The sequence below is a fragment of the Anolis sagrei genome, chromosome 3, assembly GCF_037176765.1.
Source record: "Anolis sagrei isolate rAnoSag1 chromosome 3, rAnoSag1.mat, whole genome shotgun sequence".
NCBI classification, from domain to species: Eukaryota; Metazoa; Chordata; class Lepidosauria; order Squamata; family Dactyloidae; genus Anolis; species Anolis sagrei.
In genome coordinates, this window is record NC_090023.1 from 70,093,639 (window position 1) to 70,109,681 (window position 16,043).

At 35.3% G+C, this 16,043-nt stretch overlaps 1 protein-coding gene across 3 annotated transcripts in view; it reads left to right on the top strand.

Moving 5' to 3' along the window:
• ITSN1 (intersectin 1) overlaps positions 1–16,043 on the top strand; it is a 100,151-nt gene that overhangs the window by 25,604 nt on the left and 58,504 nt on the right. For all 3 annotated transcript variants that reach the window (XM_060770378.2, XM_060770379.2, XM_060770380.2), the window contains exons 4-10: positions 620–683; positions 7,324–7,484; positions 8,906–9,085; positions 10,407–10,500; positions 12,642–12,742; positions 14,729–14,792; positions 15,673–15,810. In XM_060770378.2, the coding sequence (XP_060626361.2) occupies positions 620–683; positions 7,324–7,484; positions 8,906–9,085; positions 10,407–10,500; positions 12,642–12,742; positions 14,729–14,792; positions 15,673–15,810 (802 nt within the window). The remainder of the gene's footprint in view (positions 1–619; positions 684–7,323; positions 7,485–8,905; positions 9,086–10,406; positions 10,501–12,641; positions 12,743–14,728; positions 14,793–15,672; positions 15,811–16,043) is intronic.

Consider the following 16,043-nt stretch of genomic DNA (forward strand, 5'->3'; position numbering starts at 1 on the left):
CAGACTGTCCTTGTTATTCTTTCTTACAGCAGGGTTCCTTAAGTTCGACATAGAGATGGGTTTAACTAAAATTACTACCCCAAATACCTCAATTTTCTTAGAAAAATAAGAAAGTGTTGTGGTATTGAATATTTTGATAAACAAGTTTCTAACTTCTGTATTGTTTTTCTGCATTCTGGGGAATGCTTTCAGGATGAGAGTGCACATTATCCCCAAGTCTCAACTACATAACTTTACTTTCTCTGTGTAGAGACAGTTCTCACTTCTGGGTATTTTAAAAATCAGATGAGGTCATGATTTTATATAGCTTTTTCTTCTTACTCCTTTCCCAGACAGTCAGTTCTACTTTCCTTTTCACTCAATTTCTTTTAATACTTCTGCACATCTAGTGGTTATCCAGTGTCTCCTGATACCTCTCTACTGTGCATGGAAGTAGATGTTTTGTCTACAAACACGAGAAAAATGTGAAGTGGTTTTCCAGTAAAAGATTTTCCATGGTTGTTGTAAATAGTACTGATGAGCTTTGAGCAATCTAAGAGTGTAAAATAGATAATTCATTATTTGTTGCTTTGTCTATAAATCTTATTATGTAATGTTTGAAATAACTTCCTTTTTTCAGGTGATCAAGCCAGGAACTTTTTTTTCCAGTCTGGCTTACCTCAACCAGTTTTAGCACAGATATGGTAAGCTTCTTCAAATTTTACCAGTGTTTTGGGAATTTTTTAAAAATACTGACAACATAATAATACAATGACTTTTAAAAAGTTATCACCTATTTTCATTCAAATAATAATATTATTAAAAAGCATTTTTTATTAAATGGCTAAGAATGCCATTGTGAAACCATATGTAATTAATGGAAATTCAAAAGGCCCTTTGATAATGCAGAAGGTAAGCCATCGTGTTAATTTTACATAGCTACCCTATTAAATTTAGCTACTTTGACCACTTGCAAAAAACCCTAAAAAAAAAAAAAGATTCTAAAATTAGATTCGATACTGAAAAGTTCTTAATTGGTTAGAGATGAACTGTGTTGTCGAAGGCTTTCATGGCTGGAATCACTGGGTTGCTGTGAGTGATTCGGGCTATATGGCCATGTTCCAATAAGCATTCTCTCCTGACGTTTCACATGCATCTGTAGACGGCAGAGATTAACTGTTAGATATGGAAAGCATGGACTTTAACTTAAGCACCCTTAGATACTTGACTTTAGAAGTTTTGAATGATAATCTAAGATAAAAATAGAATTCTGACTTGTATAAAGACATATAGGGTCAATAACACAAGAGTTGTATATTCAGGACTGCAGTGTATGCATTAAAATCTCTTGTTAGGTCACAAGTCTTTAACCATAGTGCTTGCCATGGTCGTTGTGTATTGAGATGAAAATGAATTATTTTACCTATTTTATTTACACATTTATATGTTTTAGAGAATATATTGGCATTGTTATGTCTGAGAAATTTGTAGGACTGTCACAATTACTTCTACTATCTGCATAATTCTTTTACTGGCCTGTATACAGGATTTCTGTTGGCAAGCCAGTAATCCATTAAGAAGCGCCTTACGTAGGCTTTCAAATCAAGTACTAATGGTCCTGAAGACAGTAACTAAATATAAGTAGGCATAATCTGGATTACTTACAATTTTGTTCTACTTGGATATTTGTACTCCTTGAAAACAATACTTCTGAGGTCTATCTTGACCTTTAGGGATTTTTAATGGATAAAAAAATATCCCAGTTTGACTTTGTAATGTTCATTAAAAACAAACAGGTTTGAGCAGATTAGATAAGTATAGTGAAAATGGGCACAATAATGAATGTCAGATGGAAGTAACATTTCAATTACTAATCATGGTAATATACAACATCTCGTATTTGCAATATAAAATTAGGTTATTCTTTGTGGTGTCTATGACTCACACAAATAGGATTATTTACACCAGCACAATGCACCATTCAGAATTTTCTTAAAACTATTACATAGCTTTCTTGTAACCCCGCCCACCCTCTGGACATCATGCTGGTATGGTTCCCAGCTAATCCCTCACTTCCACAGATGCCATAGCAGCAGAATCCAAAGGCTAGATTTATTTATTTATTGTGTCAGAAGCAAATTGAGGCTATAGTTACAGTGTATTAAAAACCACAAACAAAGTTGAAAACTTGGCATTATGCTAAATTTCCTTTGACAAGAAGCTAACCACTTCAAGTGCTTTTGGTGTCACTGTAAGAATGTCCTCCACTGTGCGTGTGGCAGGGCTCAGACTGTATTGTAGTAAGTGGTCTGTGGTTTGCTCTTCTCCACACTCGCGTGTTTTTGACTCCACTTCATAGCCCCATTTCTTAAGATTGGCCAAAGACTAGATGAAGTGCAGGAAAGGATGGGTGAGGTTGTGTGCCTTCAGAGAAGACCAGTCAAAGCAAAGTTAAGATAGTCTGAACTTATTTTAACTTGACATTTCCATGGCTGGTGTTGCTTTCAGTTATCCTTGAAATTTGAAACTTTGAAATTGTCTTGTTTAAACTGATAAATGATGCAATAGATTTTACGTTTTAAAATTATCATAATTTATTTCATTAAATTGAATTTATTGTAATACATCCTTGAAATGTTCAGATAAAAAAAATTATAAATTTATAAATCAATAAATCAATAAATAATATATCCTTAGAACGATTGGGTGCTTTTTCAGGTCATTTTCTGAGTTCAAGTGGTTTCATTCACTATTTGAGGGAAAACGTAAACTGAATTCAGCAAGTCTTACTCTGAATCAAGCTTTTATATAAACATAAGACATTGAGACATTGATGATACAATGTATTGTCGAAAGCTTTCATGGCTGGAATCACTAGGTTCTTGTGGGTATTTTTGGGCTATAGGGCCATGTTCTAGAGGCATTTCTCCTGACGTTTCGCCTGCATTTATGGCAAGCATCCTCAGAGGTAGTGAGGTCTGTTGGAAATAGGACAATGGGTTTATATATCTGTGGAATGTCTGGGGTGGGGCAAAGAGCTCTTCTCTGCTAGAGGTAGGTGTGAATGTTTCAGCTGACCACCTTCATTAGCATTTGAAGGCCTGCCTGAGCCTGGGAAAACCTTTTGTTGAGAGGTGTTAAGATGTGCCTGGTTGTTTCCTCTCTGCTGTTTTGCTGTTGTAAGGTTTTCCCAGGCTCAGGCAGGCTGCTTGCCATGCTTGCCATAGATGCAGGCGAAACGTCAGGAGAAATGCCTCTAGAACATGGCCCTATAGCCCGAAAAAACCCACAAGAACCTATTGATGATACATTTTATCCTGTGTTGATTGTTATTCTTTAGACAAAATATTTTCTAGTCTTCTTTTTCAACTGAAGAAGAACATGGCAGCTATCTCATTCAACTATACAATATCCCAGAGTACTTGTAGGGTATCAGTACAAACACAAAACAGTCTATGTAGAATGTCAAAATATAATGTCAAAAGAGCATATAGTATGCTAATTAACAAAATCCCGAGTATATAGCTCAATTCAGTGGCCCAAAACAAAATCAAAAGGAGCAACCGCTCTCAAATGTAACAGTTCCAGGTCTAAACAAGGGTACCACTGTATATAGGCTTCAGGGATACATACAATGAGGTAAATCATACACAAAGTAGGCATAGAGTCATGAGGCTATATTGAAGATGGAGCACCACTCTCAAAAATCTTCATGGAATAAATCCAAATTAAGTCCAGTGAAAATGGAGCACTGCTTCTCAAAATAAGTCTCTGTAGGAGAAGTCCGAATGGCATTCAACAGGGGTGCCCGGGTATTTTTGTACCCTGTTTCGGGGAAAGAGATCCCCTTCTTCAGGAGTTGAAGTAATCAGCAACTCTAGACTCTTATCTATAACAAGATATAACATAACATAACATAGAATAACAAGTATTCTCCAGCAAAATTACAGAAGTAAAAATAATCCATACAACAAACATGTATACTCACATCATGCCAGATAGCATTTACAACAAATGACTCTGCTAGTAGTACATTGACACTGCGAGTACTTCTGTAGGTTCATCCACAGGTTTATAAAGGGTAATTTGAAACTTAAAGGAAACAGCTAAAATTAAGTGACTCATTAAGTCCCTGAGGGGAAAAGGTTTTCAACTTAAAGGTCCAATACATTTCCCTTTGGGATAGTAGTTTTTCTAAGTCCATGTGGGGTTTTGGAATGATGCATTCCAGAGCACAAAATTTAAAGGAGTTGGGTGAATGTTTGTATTGTGTAAAGTGTGAATATAGGAGGGACTCAGTAGATAAACATTTTATTCTGGATTTATGTTCAGACATTCTAATTCTCAAAGGTCTGGTTGTTTTTCCAATATACCACAAACCACAGTCACATGTTAGAAGGTAGATAAGGTTACTGCTATTACAATTGGAAAAATGTTTGAGTGTGGTGCCCACTTTGTTCCTATAGTTGTGTACCTCCTTAGTTTTCCATGATTGCGGACAGCATTTACAGCGTCCACAGGGGTAATGGCCTCTCAAAGTGCTTTTAGGTGTAGTAGTAGTAGTAGTAGTTAAATCTGTATGAATTAACAAGTCTCTTATGTTTTTAGTACGCCTATTACCAAAAATGGGTGGTTTTTGGCAACCTGGAATATCTTGAAGAAGATGCCAGTGTTTTTTGATGATTCTGGTAATCTGTTTGGAATAGTGTGATAGTTCTTGTGTCCAAATAATTTGATTTTTTATGGGTTTGGGGCATTCTTTCAGTAAGGTAGTCCTATCTATTTTATCAGCTTTGGTTAATGCTTTCCTTATTACATGTTTGGGGTAGCCTCTATTTCTGAACTCATGGCTTAAAGTGACACTTTCCTGAATAAACTGTTCCTTGGTGCTTGAGTTCCGTTTAAGTCTGAGGAGCTGTGAAAATGGAAGATTGGTTTTTAGACTAAAATGGTGGAAGCTGTTGTAATGAAGATAAGAATTTTTATCTGTGGGTTTTCTAAAGTTCTTGACTAAGAGTTTATTGTGATCTTTATAGACTGTGACATCCAGAAAATTAATATGTGCCAGGTTGAAATGGCTGGTGAACTTAATAGACGTATGTATGGTGTTGATCCAATTAGAGAAACCTACTGCGGCCTCGGTTGATTTAAATACCATGAATATGTCATCAATAAATCGTCCATAATATATAATATTGGTGTGATACATATTTGAAGATGGATTTAATAATACAGTGTTCTCTAAATTTGCCATAAATAAATTGGCAATTGAGGGGGCCAATGGACTGCCCATTGCCACACCAAAGACCTGAAAGTAAAATTGATTTTGAAAACGGAATTAATTTTTCTCTAAAACTATATCCAACAGGTCCATAAGGAAATGTGTGGGTGGATGTAACTTGGTTCTGTTATGGAGGACATTCTCTATGGTGGTACGGGCCTCATCTAATGGAATGTTGGTGTAAAGTGAGGTGACATCAATAGTTACTAAAACACTATCCTCCTCTACTTTGAGGTTTTCTATAATATTAATGAAGTGCTTAGTGTCTTTGCATCCTCAGAGGTAGTGAGGTCTGTTGGAAATAGGACAATGGGTTTATATATCTGTGGAATGGCTGGGGTGGGGCAAAGAGCTATTCTCTGCTAGAGGTAGGTGTGAATGTTTCAGCTGACCACCTTCATTAGCATTTGAAGGCCTGCCTGAGCCTGGGAAAACCTTTTGTTGAGAGGTGTTAAGATGTGCCTGGTTGTTTCCTCTCTGCTGTTTTGCTGTTGTAAGGTTTTCCCAGGCTCAGGCAGGCTGCTTGCCATGCTTGCCATAGATGCAGGCGAAACGTCAGGAGAAATGCCTCTAGAACATGGCCCTATAGCCCGAAAAAACCCACAAGAACCTATTGATGATACATTTTATCCTGTGTTGATTGTTATTCTTTAGACAAAATATTTTCTAGTCTTCTTTTTCAACTGAAGAAGAACATGGCAGCTATCTCATTCAAAACATATCACAGTACTTCAGTCCCACCCATACAATTACAAGTGTTCTCTCACTTTGAAAAGTGAGAAAAGACAAATTGTCAGTCTTAAAGACATGTATGTCCCAATGGCACTCTAGAATAAGACTCTGAATTTGAAATGTTTTTTCATTCAAATAACTATTATCTAATTCTGAAAAAAATGTAAAATGTGGAGTGGAAAGAAATTTTCAAGCAAACGATTTTTCACTTTCTCTTTTGTAACCATGACATTACAAGTTCTGTGAAATCTGATGCATCCTCATTTGAAGGAAAACATGTCAAAGCAATCATTTTCTGGACTTTGTAGATAGACACCCAGCCCAATTTTCATTGATGTATTGAATGCATAAGTTGAAAATGCAGTCTTCTATGAAATTTTTATATTGTTTTTAGAAATGATTTAATAACAAGAGCTGACTACCAGTTGTATCCATTTACAGTTATCTGGACTTGAAGAATGATATTCATTCTTAGGGGGATCCTAAGAGGGGGGATCAATTAGATGGTCCTTGAGGCTCCTACCGGCTTTAAGATTTTATTATTCCTTTTTTAATGATTAATTATTTTATTTAGACAGATTAAAACAAATTCGGCATATAAAAACAAAAAAACTAAAAAAACTAAACAACATCATCAACATAGATTAAACTACTTTTTCTAGAATAATACTACATCCTAAACATTAAAAAAAACTACAAAAAATCTTCGTTATCGAATCTAAGGGCTTTACATTCTATGTCTGGTGGTTATATTCTCTGTTTTCTACATCCATTAGTGAAAAGGAACCATTGGTACATCCTTTCTCACATAACAAAACACTTCTAGTCCAAAAAAACCAGTGATGGAGATTTGGCCCCATCTTTGCTGGAAGAATACAGTAAATGGGTTCACGTCTTTTGAAAACTTAGTTAGAGATTGCTCCTTAATCAACGTCATAAGCGTATCCATTTCTGCAAGTTCGCATATTTTCATAAGCCAACAGTCTTGTGATGGAATCATTGAGTCCTTCCACTTTTGAACATAAGTAAGTCTTGCTGCCATTATCATGCATAACAGTAACCTTCCCCATTTTGTATCAAGTTGTTCATTTAACATCCCAAGCAGATAGAGTTCAGGTTTCATTTCAAATTTCACTTTAACAATTTCTTATAAAATCGTATGTATTTGTACACAATATTTCTGGGCCTTTTTATGATTCTAATATGGCTTACTGAATCAGGAGGATCCATTTTGTAGTTAGATATTATTATCAAATGAGATCAGTTGTTAGTTTTTGGAAGGTTTTGCAATGACATTTTTTTTTTAAAAAAGATCCCTCTTGTTAATTTAGGGCTCTGGCAGATATGAACAATGATGGGAGAATGGACCAGCTGGAGTTTTCTATAGCTATGAAACTCATCAAACTAAAACTACAAGGTTATCAACTCCCTTCTACATTGCCTCCTATTATGAAGCAACCTCCTATTGCTATTTCTAGTGCACCAGGATTTGGTAAGTGAATACTTCCTTTGTTTTTGTGTACTGTTCTAATAGTTCTGAATAATTTTGGTCTGAATATTTTTTAAAGTTTCGTACCTTGAACATACTTTCACCATTTAGAGCCCATTCTAATAATTCTCAGCCAGTGGAGAAAAAGCCATCAGTGAATGGGTTAACTTCTATCACCACCTACACGCGGCAAGTGATCACACGTTTTAAGAAAGTATTTCCTGTTGGATCCCTGGTTCCTTCAAATTTATTTTGCCTTGCTCTACCCAGGAATTGTTGCACACTCTACTATATTTCTCTTGGCGACTTCTCTTTCTCTCTCTCTTTTTTTGAGTACCCACATTGGGCTCTATTCCTTATGCTCTATAGAAGCTAAGCTTAGTTCTGCTTCCAACTTCAAAGAGGCTGATACTGTTGAACTAACTTCAAGAACCAGTTAGCAGAGCTCAAATATACTTCAGCCCTTGCTAGCCCCAATGAATATCAGAGAGGGCTATGGAGGTAGGGAAGAAGGCCGTTTTAAATTCCCTAATAGTATCTTCTCAATGATGGTGATGATGATAAATTTATTACTCACCTCTCATTGCGACCCAAGGCAGGGTACAACAGGGTGAACAAGGAGATTGTTTTATAGTAAGTATTGTGTTTTAACACTTATTAAAATACATATAACAACATACACACAAGACTATACTAATATAATGCAGGGTAATATTCACAAGATAAAATTGACTAAATAGGGCTGCCGGAACAGCTTGGAAACAATCACCGCAAACTATAAGGAACAATAAAAGGCAGTATTTTGAAAACATATTTTTTAATTGTGCCTTAAATTCCGACAGCTGATTTCGCTGTTGGAGCTCTTCTGGTAGGTTTTTCCAAAGTCTTTGGGTGGCAGATGAAAAATTCTTCTAGGTGACGGTCACTAATTAGGTTCTGGTGGGCTGGAGACCTACCAGAGGACCTAAATGTCCAAAGGAGTGGATTGTATGGGAGAAGGAGATCCTGGACCTAAACCATGTAGGCCAGTGGTTCTCAACCTGGGGTCCCCAGATGTTTTTGGCCTTCAACTCCCAGAAATCCTAACAGCTAGTAAACTGGCTGGGATTTCTGGGAGTTGTAGGCCAAAACCATCTGGGGACCCCAGGTTGAGAACCACTGATGTAGGCCTTTAAAGGTCAAAACCTAAAGAACTTACCTTGTTTGTAACTTGGGGACTGTCTGTATTAGTAAAGTATTAGGAAAACCTTTATTAGATCTGTTAAAGATGGTAAGTACAGTTAGCCCTCCACATTCCTGAGGTTACGGACTCAGGAGCCTCACAAAAGCAGAAACCTAATTCTTAATGGTGTGTTCTGTCCATCAGGCCTATAATTATTCTGTTTGTAAGTTGTTATAAATTGAAACTTATTTCTGTCTTGTAGGTATAGGTGGCCTTCCTAGTATACCACCGCTTACAGCTGTTGCTCCTGTGCCAATGGCATCTATTCCAGTGGTGGGAATGTCTCCACCTTTAGTATCTTCGGTTCCCACAGCAGCTGTACCTCCTCTTGCAAATGGAGCACCCACAGTTATCCAATCTCTTCCTGCTTTCAGTCATACTGGTATGCTGAATTACTGACATCTACTGTACAGATTGATTTGTACTTCTCTGTCTGATTTTTTTAAGTTCTAGAAAATACTGTGAATCCACCCATATAATCCCAAAGGGGAACAGATTGTGTTTTTGAAATGGAACAATACACCTTCTGTAGAATAAGCTGTTCATGATACCTTTGAATAAGAGTACAAGTTTACCTCCTTTACTGGAGGTATATCTATTTATTTATTTTGTTAATCATTTGTGTATGATAGACCATATATATATATATATATATATATATATATATATATATTGTAAGTTACCACTGCTATTGCCTTTTAATAAACCAAATGCTTCCCAAATTATCCTTGGTGTTGTTATATTTTAAAAAAACAACAATTATTTGGCTTTAGTTGGCATTTCCAGGTGTTTGCAAATACTGGTTTCCTGATATTAATAAAAATGAGACTGGTTCATGTAGTTTTGCGAGAGATTGATGTCTTATTTCAGGCTTAATCGTTTGGAAAACTACATGATGAGTCTCATGGTTGAGCAAGTATAGAACAGAATTGAGGGCAAAATGTATATGAAAGAATCAGTATCATTTATTTCTCAGCTGATTACGATACCCTATTTTGCACCCCTTGCCTTTTCTGATTATGGTTCACTTGTTGAGAGAGCCTTTAGGGATGTTCAAGCAGCTGGAAGGGAAGAAACCACAGTCAACAAGTATTCCTCTCCTAACAGAAGATAACAAACCTTCATTAAACTTATAAACCATAAAACCGTTATAGATTTTTTTGTCCTGAATACTTGCTTTCTAAATTATTTGCAGAATACTTTCCAAACAGAAACAGTTTATAGCACAATAAAAGTTGTGAGTTGGTCTGTACTGTCTTGTCTATAAAATATCATATACATGTCTTATATTTTACTGTACATTACTTATATTTTCAAAGTAGGGAAGGTCACTAATATTTTATATATGTTATTGTCTGAAATCAAAAGTAGATTAAGACCAATTATGGCAATTACCTTTTGCTTAATCAGCTGTGTTTTTGCTTTCTAATATTTTCTGCTGTTGTTATTTGTATATCCTGGTCCATTGGGGTTTGTTGTTATTTTTGTTGTAGATGAGTTAGACTTTATTTTTTTGTTTTTATATTCTTGTGAGCAACTTTGAGGCCTGTTATAACAACAGGCATCATCTCACTAATCTGAAAATCAATTGTTATAGTGACAGCCTGCATCTTGACTGTTGCTGTTTGAAATACAATGTTAACTAGCTGGATGTCCTTAACATTTCATTTCATTGATCTTAAAACATAACTATTCTCTTTCAGCCACATTGCCAAAGAGTTCTTCCTTCAGTAGATCTGGTGCCAGCTCACAATTAAGTGCAAAATTACAAAAGGCACAATCATTTGATGTGGCTGGGTAAGTGTGGTTCTGTGGACATCAATATTCTCATTAAGTCTACAAAAAGGATTTGTAAATAAAGTATGGTAGTATGATTCAGAAGCATAAAGACAGACTTTAGAGTGCATTCTTGTTAGAAAGCATGCTTGTGTATAAGTATAAATGCTTATAAAGTCATTTCATACTGCACATTATTTTATTTTCTGTATACTTTTGAGTCCCCTTTGGGGAGATAAAGTGGGTCTAAATAAATATAATAATGTAATAATAATACTTAACAGAAGAATTTTCAGTGTAAGAGACAAAATGAATACACGGTCTAGAAAACAGTTTTTACTAAATGGTGATTGTAAACCTTCATGGAGGTAGTTTTTGCAGAGTATACTGTGCACTTCTTGGTGTTCTAGATCACTCCTTCTCAAACTGTGGGTTTCGAACCCAAATGTGGTTCTCTTAGTTCAGTGATCATGAAAAATTGGGAACAGTAAAAGGTTCCTGAATGCCTCCATTTTTCACAAATCTGCTAGCAACAACATGCAGCATTTACAGTGGACTCGGCAGAAAATGCTTCAGCTGTACTCCACAAAAATAGGAAAATCATCCTGTTCAGCAATCATAATCATAATCATAATAAAAAAAATCTTTATTTATAGACTGCCCTATCTCCCCAAAGGGACTCAGGGTGGTTTTCAGCATATATAGCAAACATTCACTGCCAGCGAGGAAAAGACATATAAAAAATGACATCAAAACAGAACACATCAAAAACATTATAAAACAGCCAAACTTTCAACTTAGTAACTAACAAAAATTAACCAAAAAAAACCCCTTAAATAACTCAAACAGGTATAATCATATAGTATAAATTTATCACATGATAAAACATCTAAAACTTAACAACTAAAACCTTATAGAGAGATAGGATAGTTTTCAACAATCAACAGGCTAGCCTTGCCGATTCTGAATAATTATATTCCTGTATATCTTGGGTCACATACATAAAAAAATTTGGGGTAAAAAAGGGTCCCAGGTGGAAAAAGTTTGAGAAACCCTGTTCTAGACAGTGCTTGTTTTTTACCATATCACAAGTATTGAATCTTTGGAATCAAGCCCCACACCAGCATGTGATTTAAGGAAATCCTCCATTCTCTCTTCCTATCCTTCTGTCTTTGAGTAAACCCATGAACCCATTTTGATATACTCTTTAGCACATTAATTATTTATATTGTTAGAATTTGGTAGAGGGTGAGTTCCTCTCTCTTTCTACCTTTCTTGTATTTAAAGATTAGTGTTAAAGAAAATGCATCACACAGGTCAGTAATGGCTTATTGTTCTAAACAGCCTTCTGCCTGATGGATTTTAGAAGCGAGATAATGAAGCTGAAGAGAAATGGTAAAGAAATATAAGTGGAAGAGAAGTTGATTTCTTTGCTCATCAGAACTCTCTCAAATAGTCATAGTTTCTTCTGAGTTGAATGGTTGTATCCATAACCCACCCCCATCATCCATGGTATTAATCTGTGTGAAACTTTGAGTCTTTCTTTGTAGATATATAGACAGGGGAGAATAGTGACTCATCAGTACTCTTCTTCTATTATCTGCTCTTAACTATCATTTGAGATGAGCTGAAATGAACTAATTTGTACTTGTTTGTTATGTTTTTTGCTCAAATATTACTGGGCACTTGTATAATTAAGTGAACATTTTAATTTCTTCCTGAAACTTCCTTGAAAACATGTGTGACATAAAACAAAAAGTTGTCCAACCTTGTCTCATGCCTGACTGCTAATATGCTTTTGCAGAGAGTTCAAAATTTTAATTGTAAATCAGGAGAGAAAAGAAGTCAGAGAAAAATGTAGCAGTGAATAGTAAGTTAAAAGGACATTTTTTTGTCAAAAGGTTAATTAGAACAAAGTGTTTTCGCATAACACTAAAAGTCTGAACAAAAGTATAACTACAAATGCGTTAATTTTCTTCATTTCATAGATGCATATTGAGTGGTGTTAAAATTTAAATAACAAGTGTGAAGTTGTTTGTCAGTAAAGGTTACTACAAATTAAATCTTGAATTGTTTGGAGCAGTTGTTCTTTATTTGCTGTACTGTCAAGTTTGATATAATGGACTGGTAATAGGATATTTTTCTTAATTTTATTGTTTCAGTGCTTCTCCAGCAGCAGAATGGGCGGTTCCTCAATCATCACGACTGAAATATAGGCAGCTATTCAATAGCCATGATAAAACAATGAGTGGACATTTAACAGGTATTCAGTAATGCATTTGCTTTACAAAAATAATGTTAAAACATAGGGCTTTGTGGATTTAAAAGCACACCACAAGTACAATGCAGTGGTTAAAAGGACAGGTCTATCAGTTCTAAATGGACTTGAAGAGCTGTATAGTTCTCAGCACCAATTGCCAAAGGGGAAGTGGGGAGGAAACTATAGTGAAGGTTTGTGACCTTTATTGCATTCTGGATTATGAAACTTTCAAACTTTCTTCAAAGACAGCTCTCTGATATTACTGATAATGGAATTGAAGTGCATTCTCGATAGGAGACTCTCTGCCAAGGTGGTTAAGGGTACGGAAGCATACTTAACTTCATAAAAGTAATTTAAAACAATAGCGTAGGAGCCCAATTCATCCTCTTTTAACAAACAAGAGATATGTAGAATTTTCAACTGATGTTGGTATACAACTTCTGTGAGCCTAAGCCACCATACCCTGTAGTGAGGAATAGTGCAGTTTGCAGTGTCAACAGCATGTGGTGGACCACACTTTATCCTCTCTGATCAAAGGAATTGCTCCTTCGTCCATTTATCCCAGTATCTTTTCAGATGGTCTGTGGATATTTCTATTTCATCCTTGGAGGAAGCTAAAATCGTATCTAGTAGGAGTTATGTCTCTTCTGTAGCAATTTCCAGCAAAGAGAGGCAAAGTCTAGTAATATTCCAGAAATTGGCAAGCAGTTATTTCTCTTTTGATTGACCTTTGAAAATTAATTATGTTTTAAAGTGCATTTTATGAAAGCTTGTTATTCTAATTTATTTCGATTGCATTGTTTCATGATGTTATATAGGATTTTTAAATTTGTGAATTGCTTTTGAAATTAATATATCATTTTATATCATTAGATATGGATTTAACTAAACGTGAGAAAATTACTGGCTTGGTGTGTGAATTGACTGTGATGAAACATGTTTTCTATATTTGTTGCCAAAAAATGTATGAGCATTCCTTTAGAAACTGTATGGATTATACCAGTATGAGATCAGTATAAAGGAGCAAAATTACATAGAACACAATTGACAGGTTGAATTACATGCACACGTACATTTATATATATGGATGCATATACGTCCACATTATTTCTGTGTGTATCCATATATATATACACAAAAGAATACTGTATTAATAACACGAAACAATACCATATAAATCTGTATTTATTCATTTATTAGCACCTTCTCCCTTTGTTGTGAAAGTAGGTATTCAGCCCTGAGAAAGTATGAAAGTTCTGGCTGTAGGAAGGGTAGTAGTGGTAGCATGTTTTTGTTGGAATTTTTAAAAACAGCTCATAGGCCTAATACTTAATTATATTGAAATTAGACTAGGCAAGATTGTAACTAAAACAACTTTTTGAAATTGATATGTTAAAGCATGAATATAGCCATTGTATGAGGGTGGGTGAAAAAGTAATGCCTCCTGTATCATAAAGGTGTTATGAATGAACATATAACAGCAGAAGTTGCTACATATCATAGCTTGAACTGTCCTCTACACAAAACTACCATTCAACATAGTCACCATCAATTTGTACACATTTGCGCCATTGTTTAGCACGCATCAAAAATTCAGGATTTTGCTTTGTGATGCATGATTTTAAAGTTGCTTTAACGTCATTCAAGTCATTGAATCTGAAACCACATAGGTTGTCTTTCAGAGGTCCAAACGGGTAAAAGTCAGAAGGGGCCAAATCATAAAGTGATTATGAATTTTCTTACGCACACAACCATCTTTTGCCAGAAATTCAGTGACAACTCTCTTTTTTTTTTTAGCTTCAAATTCATGGTTCTAATCAGTCAATCAGAAAAAGAAAAGACTATATCAGTAGAGTATAGTATACAGTAGAATACTCTATCATATTATGCGTAGATAGTCCAGTAGCTGTGAAAGAAGTAAAAGTTAGAGCAATGGAGGCATTACTTTTTGACCTACCCTCGAATGTTCTCATGTTTCCAATCCAATAGGTCCACAAGCTAGAACTATCCTTATGCAATCAAGTTTACCACAAGCTCAGTTGGCTACAATATGGTAGGTGTTTTTCATAAAAGTTATATTCATGCACAAGAGCTGCTTGCATTCTGTCCGTTCTTCTGACCCTCTTTGCTTTGTTATTTTTAAAAATATCATTCTTTCTATTCTTAAAGTGGAAGACAGGTGCAGAATTCAGACAACAATTTTCAGTAATAGGTGTTGTAAAAGAATACCTTATTCTTAAAATATCATCATACGTTAGGTTCCCTGTTGTTGGAAATACATTTGATTATGCTGTGGGATGTCCATAAAGCTGGTTCTCAGTAGATTATGTTGAAGCTTTACAAGATACAATTGGCAGGCCTTATAGCAAGAATGTTTGGATGAGAAGTGGGGAAGATTAAAAAAAAGAATTTAAGATTACTAATTTATTTTTATTTAATTACTTCATTTATACCCCGCCTTTCTCAGGGGACTCAAGGCGGCTTACAGACACCGGCAAAATTCAATGCCTTATATGAAAGTTAAATCTTGTTCACATAAATGGATGATCTGCCACCATGTTCCTTTAAAAAGGACAACACAAATGTCTGCATAGTCATAGGAGGATATTGAAATAGAACAAGAATATATAGCAAAATTCAGTTATCAAAACCTGCGCACAAAATGTATTGCTTCTAACATGGACTTAGTCAAAGCGGCCACCTCCTTCAAAGTGATTATCTGGTTAGATCTTCATTTGTCTTCTTCTTTCCATTCACATTATCTCAGTTTTTCTTAGGATAGTTAAGTATAATAGAAAATTCTGGGCCAGTCCAGTTAATCAAAGAACAGGCATAGAGATTGCTCTGAACTTCCTTCTCCTGGCTTTGAAAGCAAAAGGGTGGTGGGAGAGTAGAAAACAAAAGCAAAACTTGGGATTTTTTTTCTTCAATAGGAATCTTTCAGACATTGACCAGGATGGAAAACTGACAGCAGAAGAATTTATTTTGGCTATGCATCTAATTGATATGGCTATGTCAGGGCAACCATTGCCACCTGTGTTGTCTCCAGAATATATTCCTCCTTCATTTAGGTAAAATTATTATAGTTTTGATTTTGAGTCTAACCTTTGTTACTGAAAGGACAATAGCTTTGGTTTTATTGATCTTTTTAAAGAATTCATCATGGGAAACATGGTATAATCTCTTGTGTACATTATACATAAAGAGAGCCACACCCCTTTCTTTTGCTTTTACATTGTTACATTGAAGGATATAATAGCAAGTTGTTATCAGTCCCGAAACTGCTATTAATAACTATAGAGTT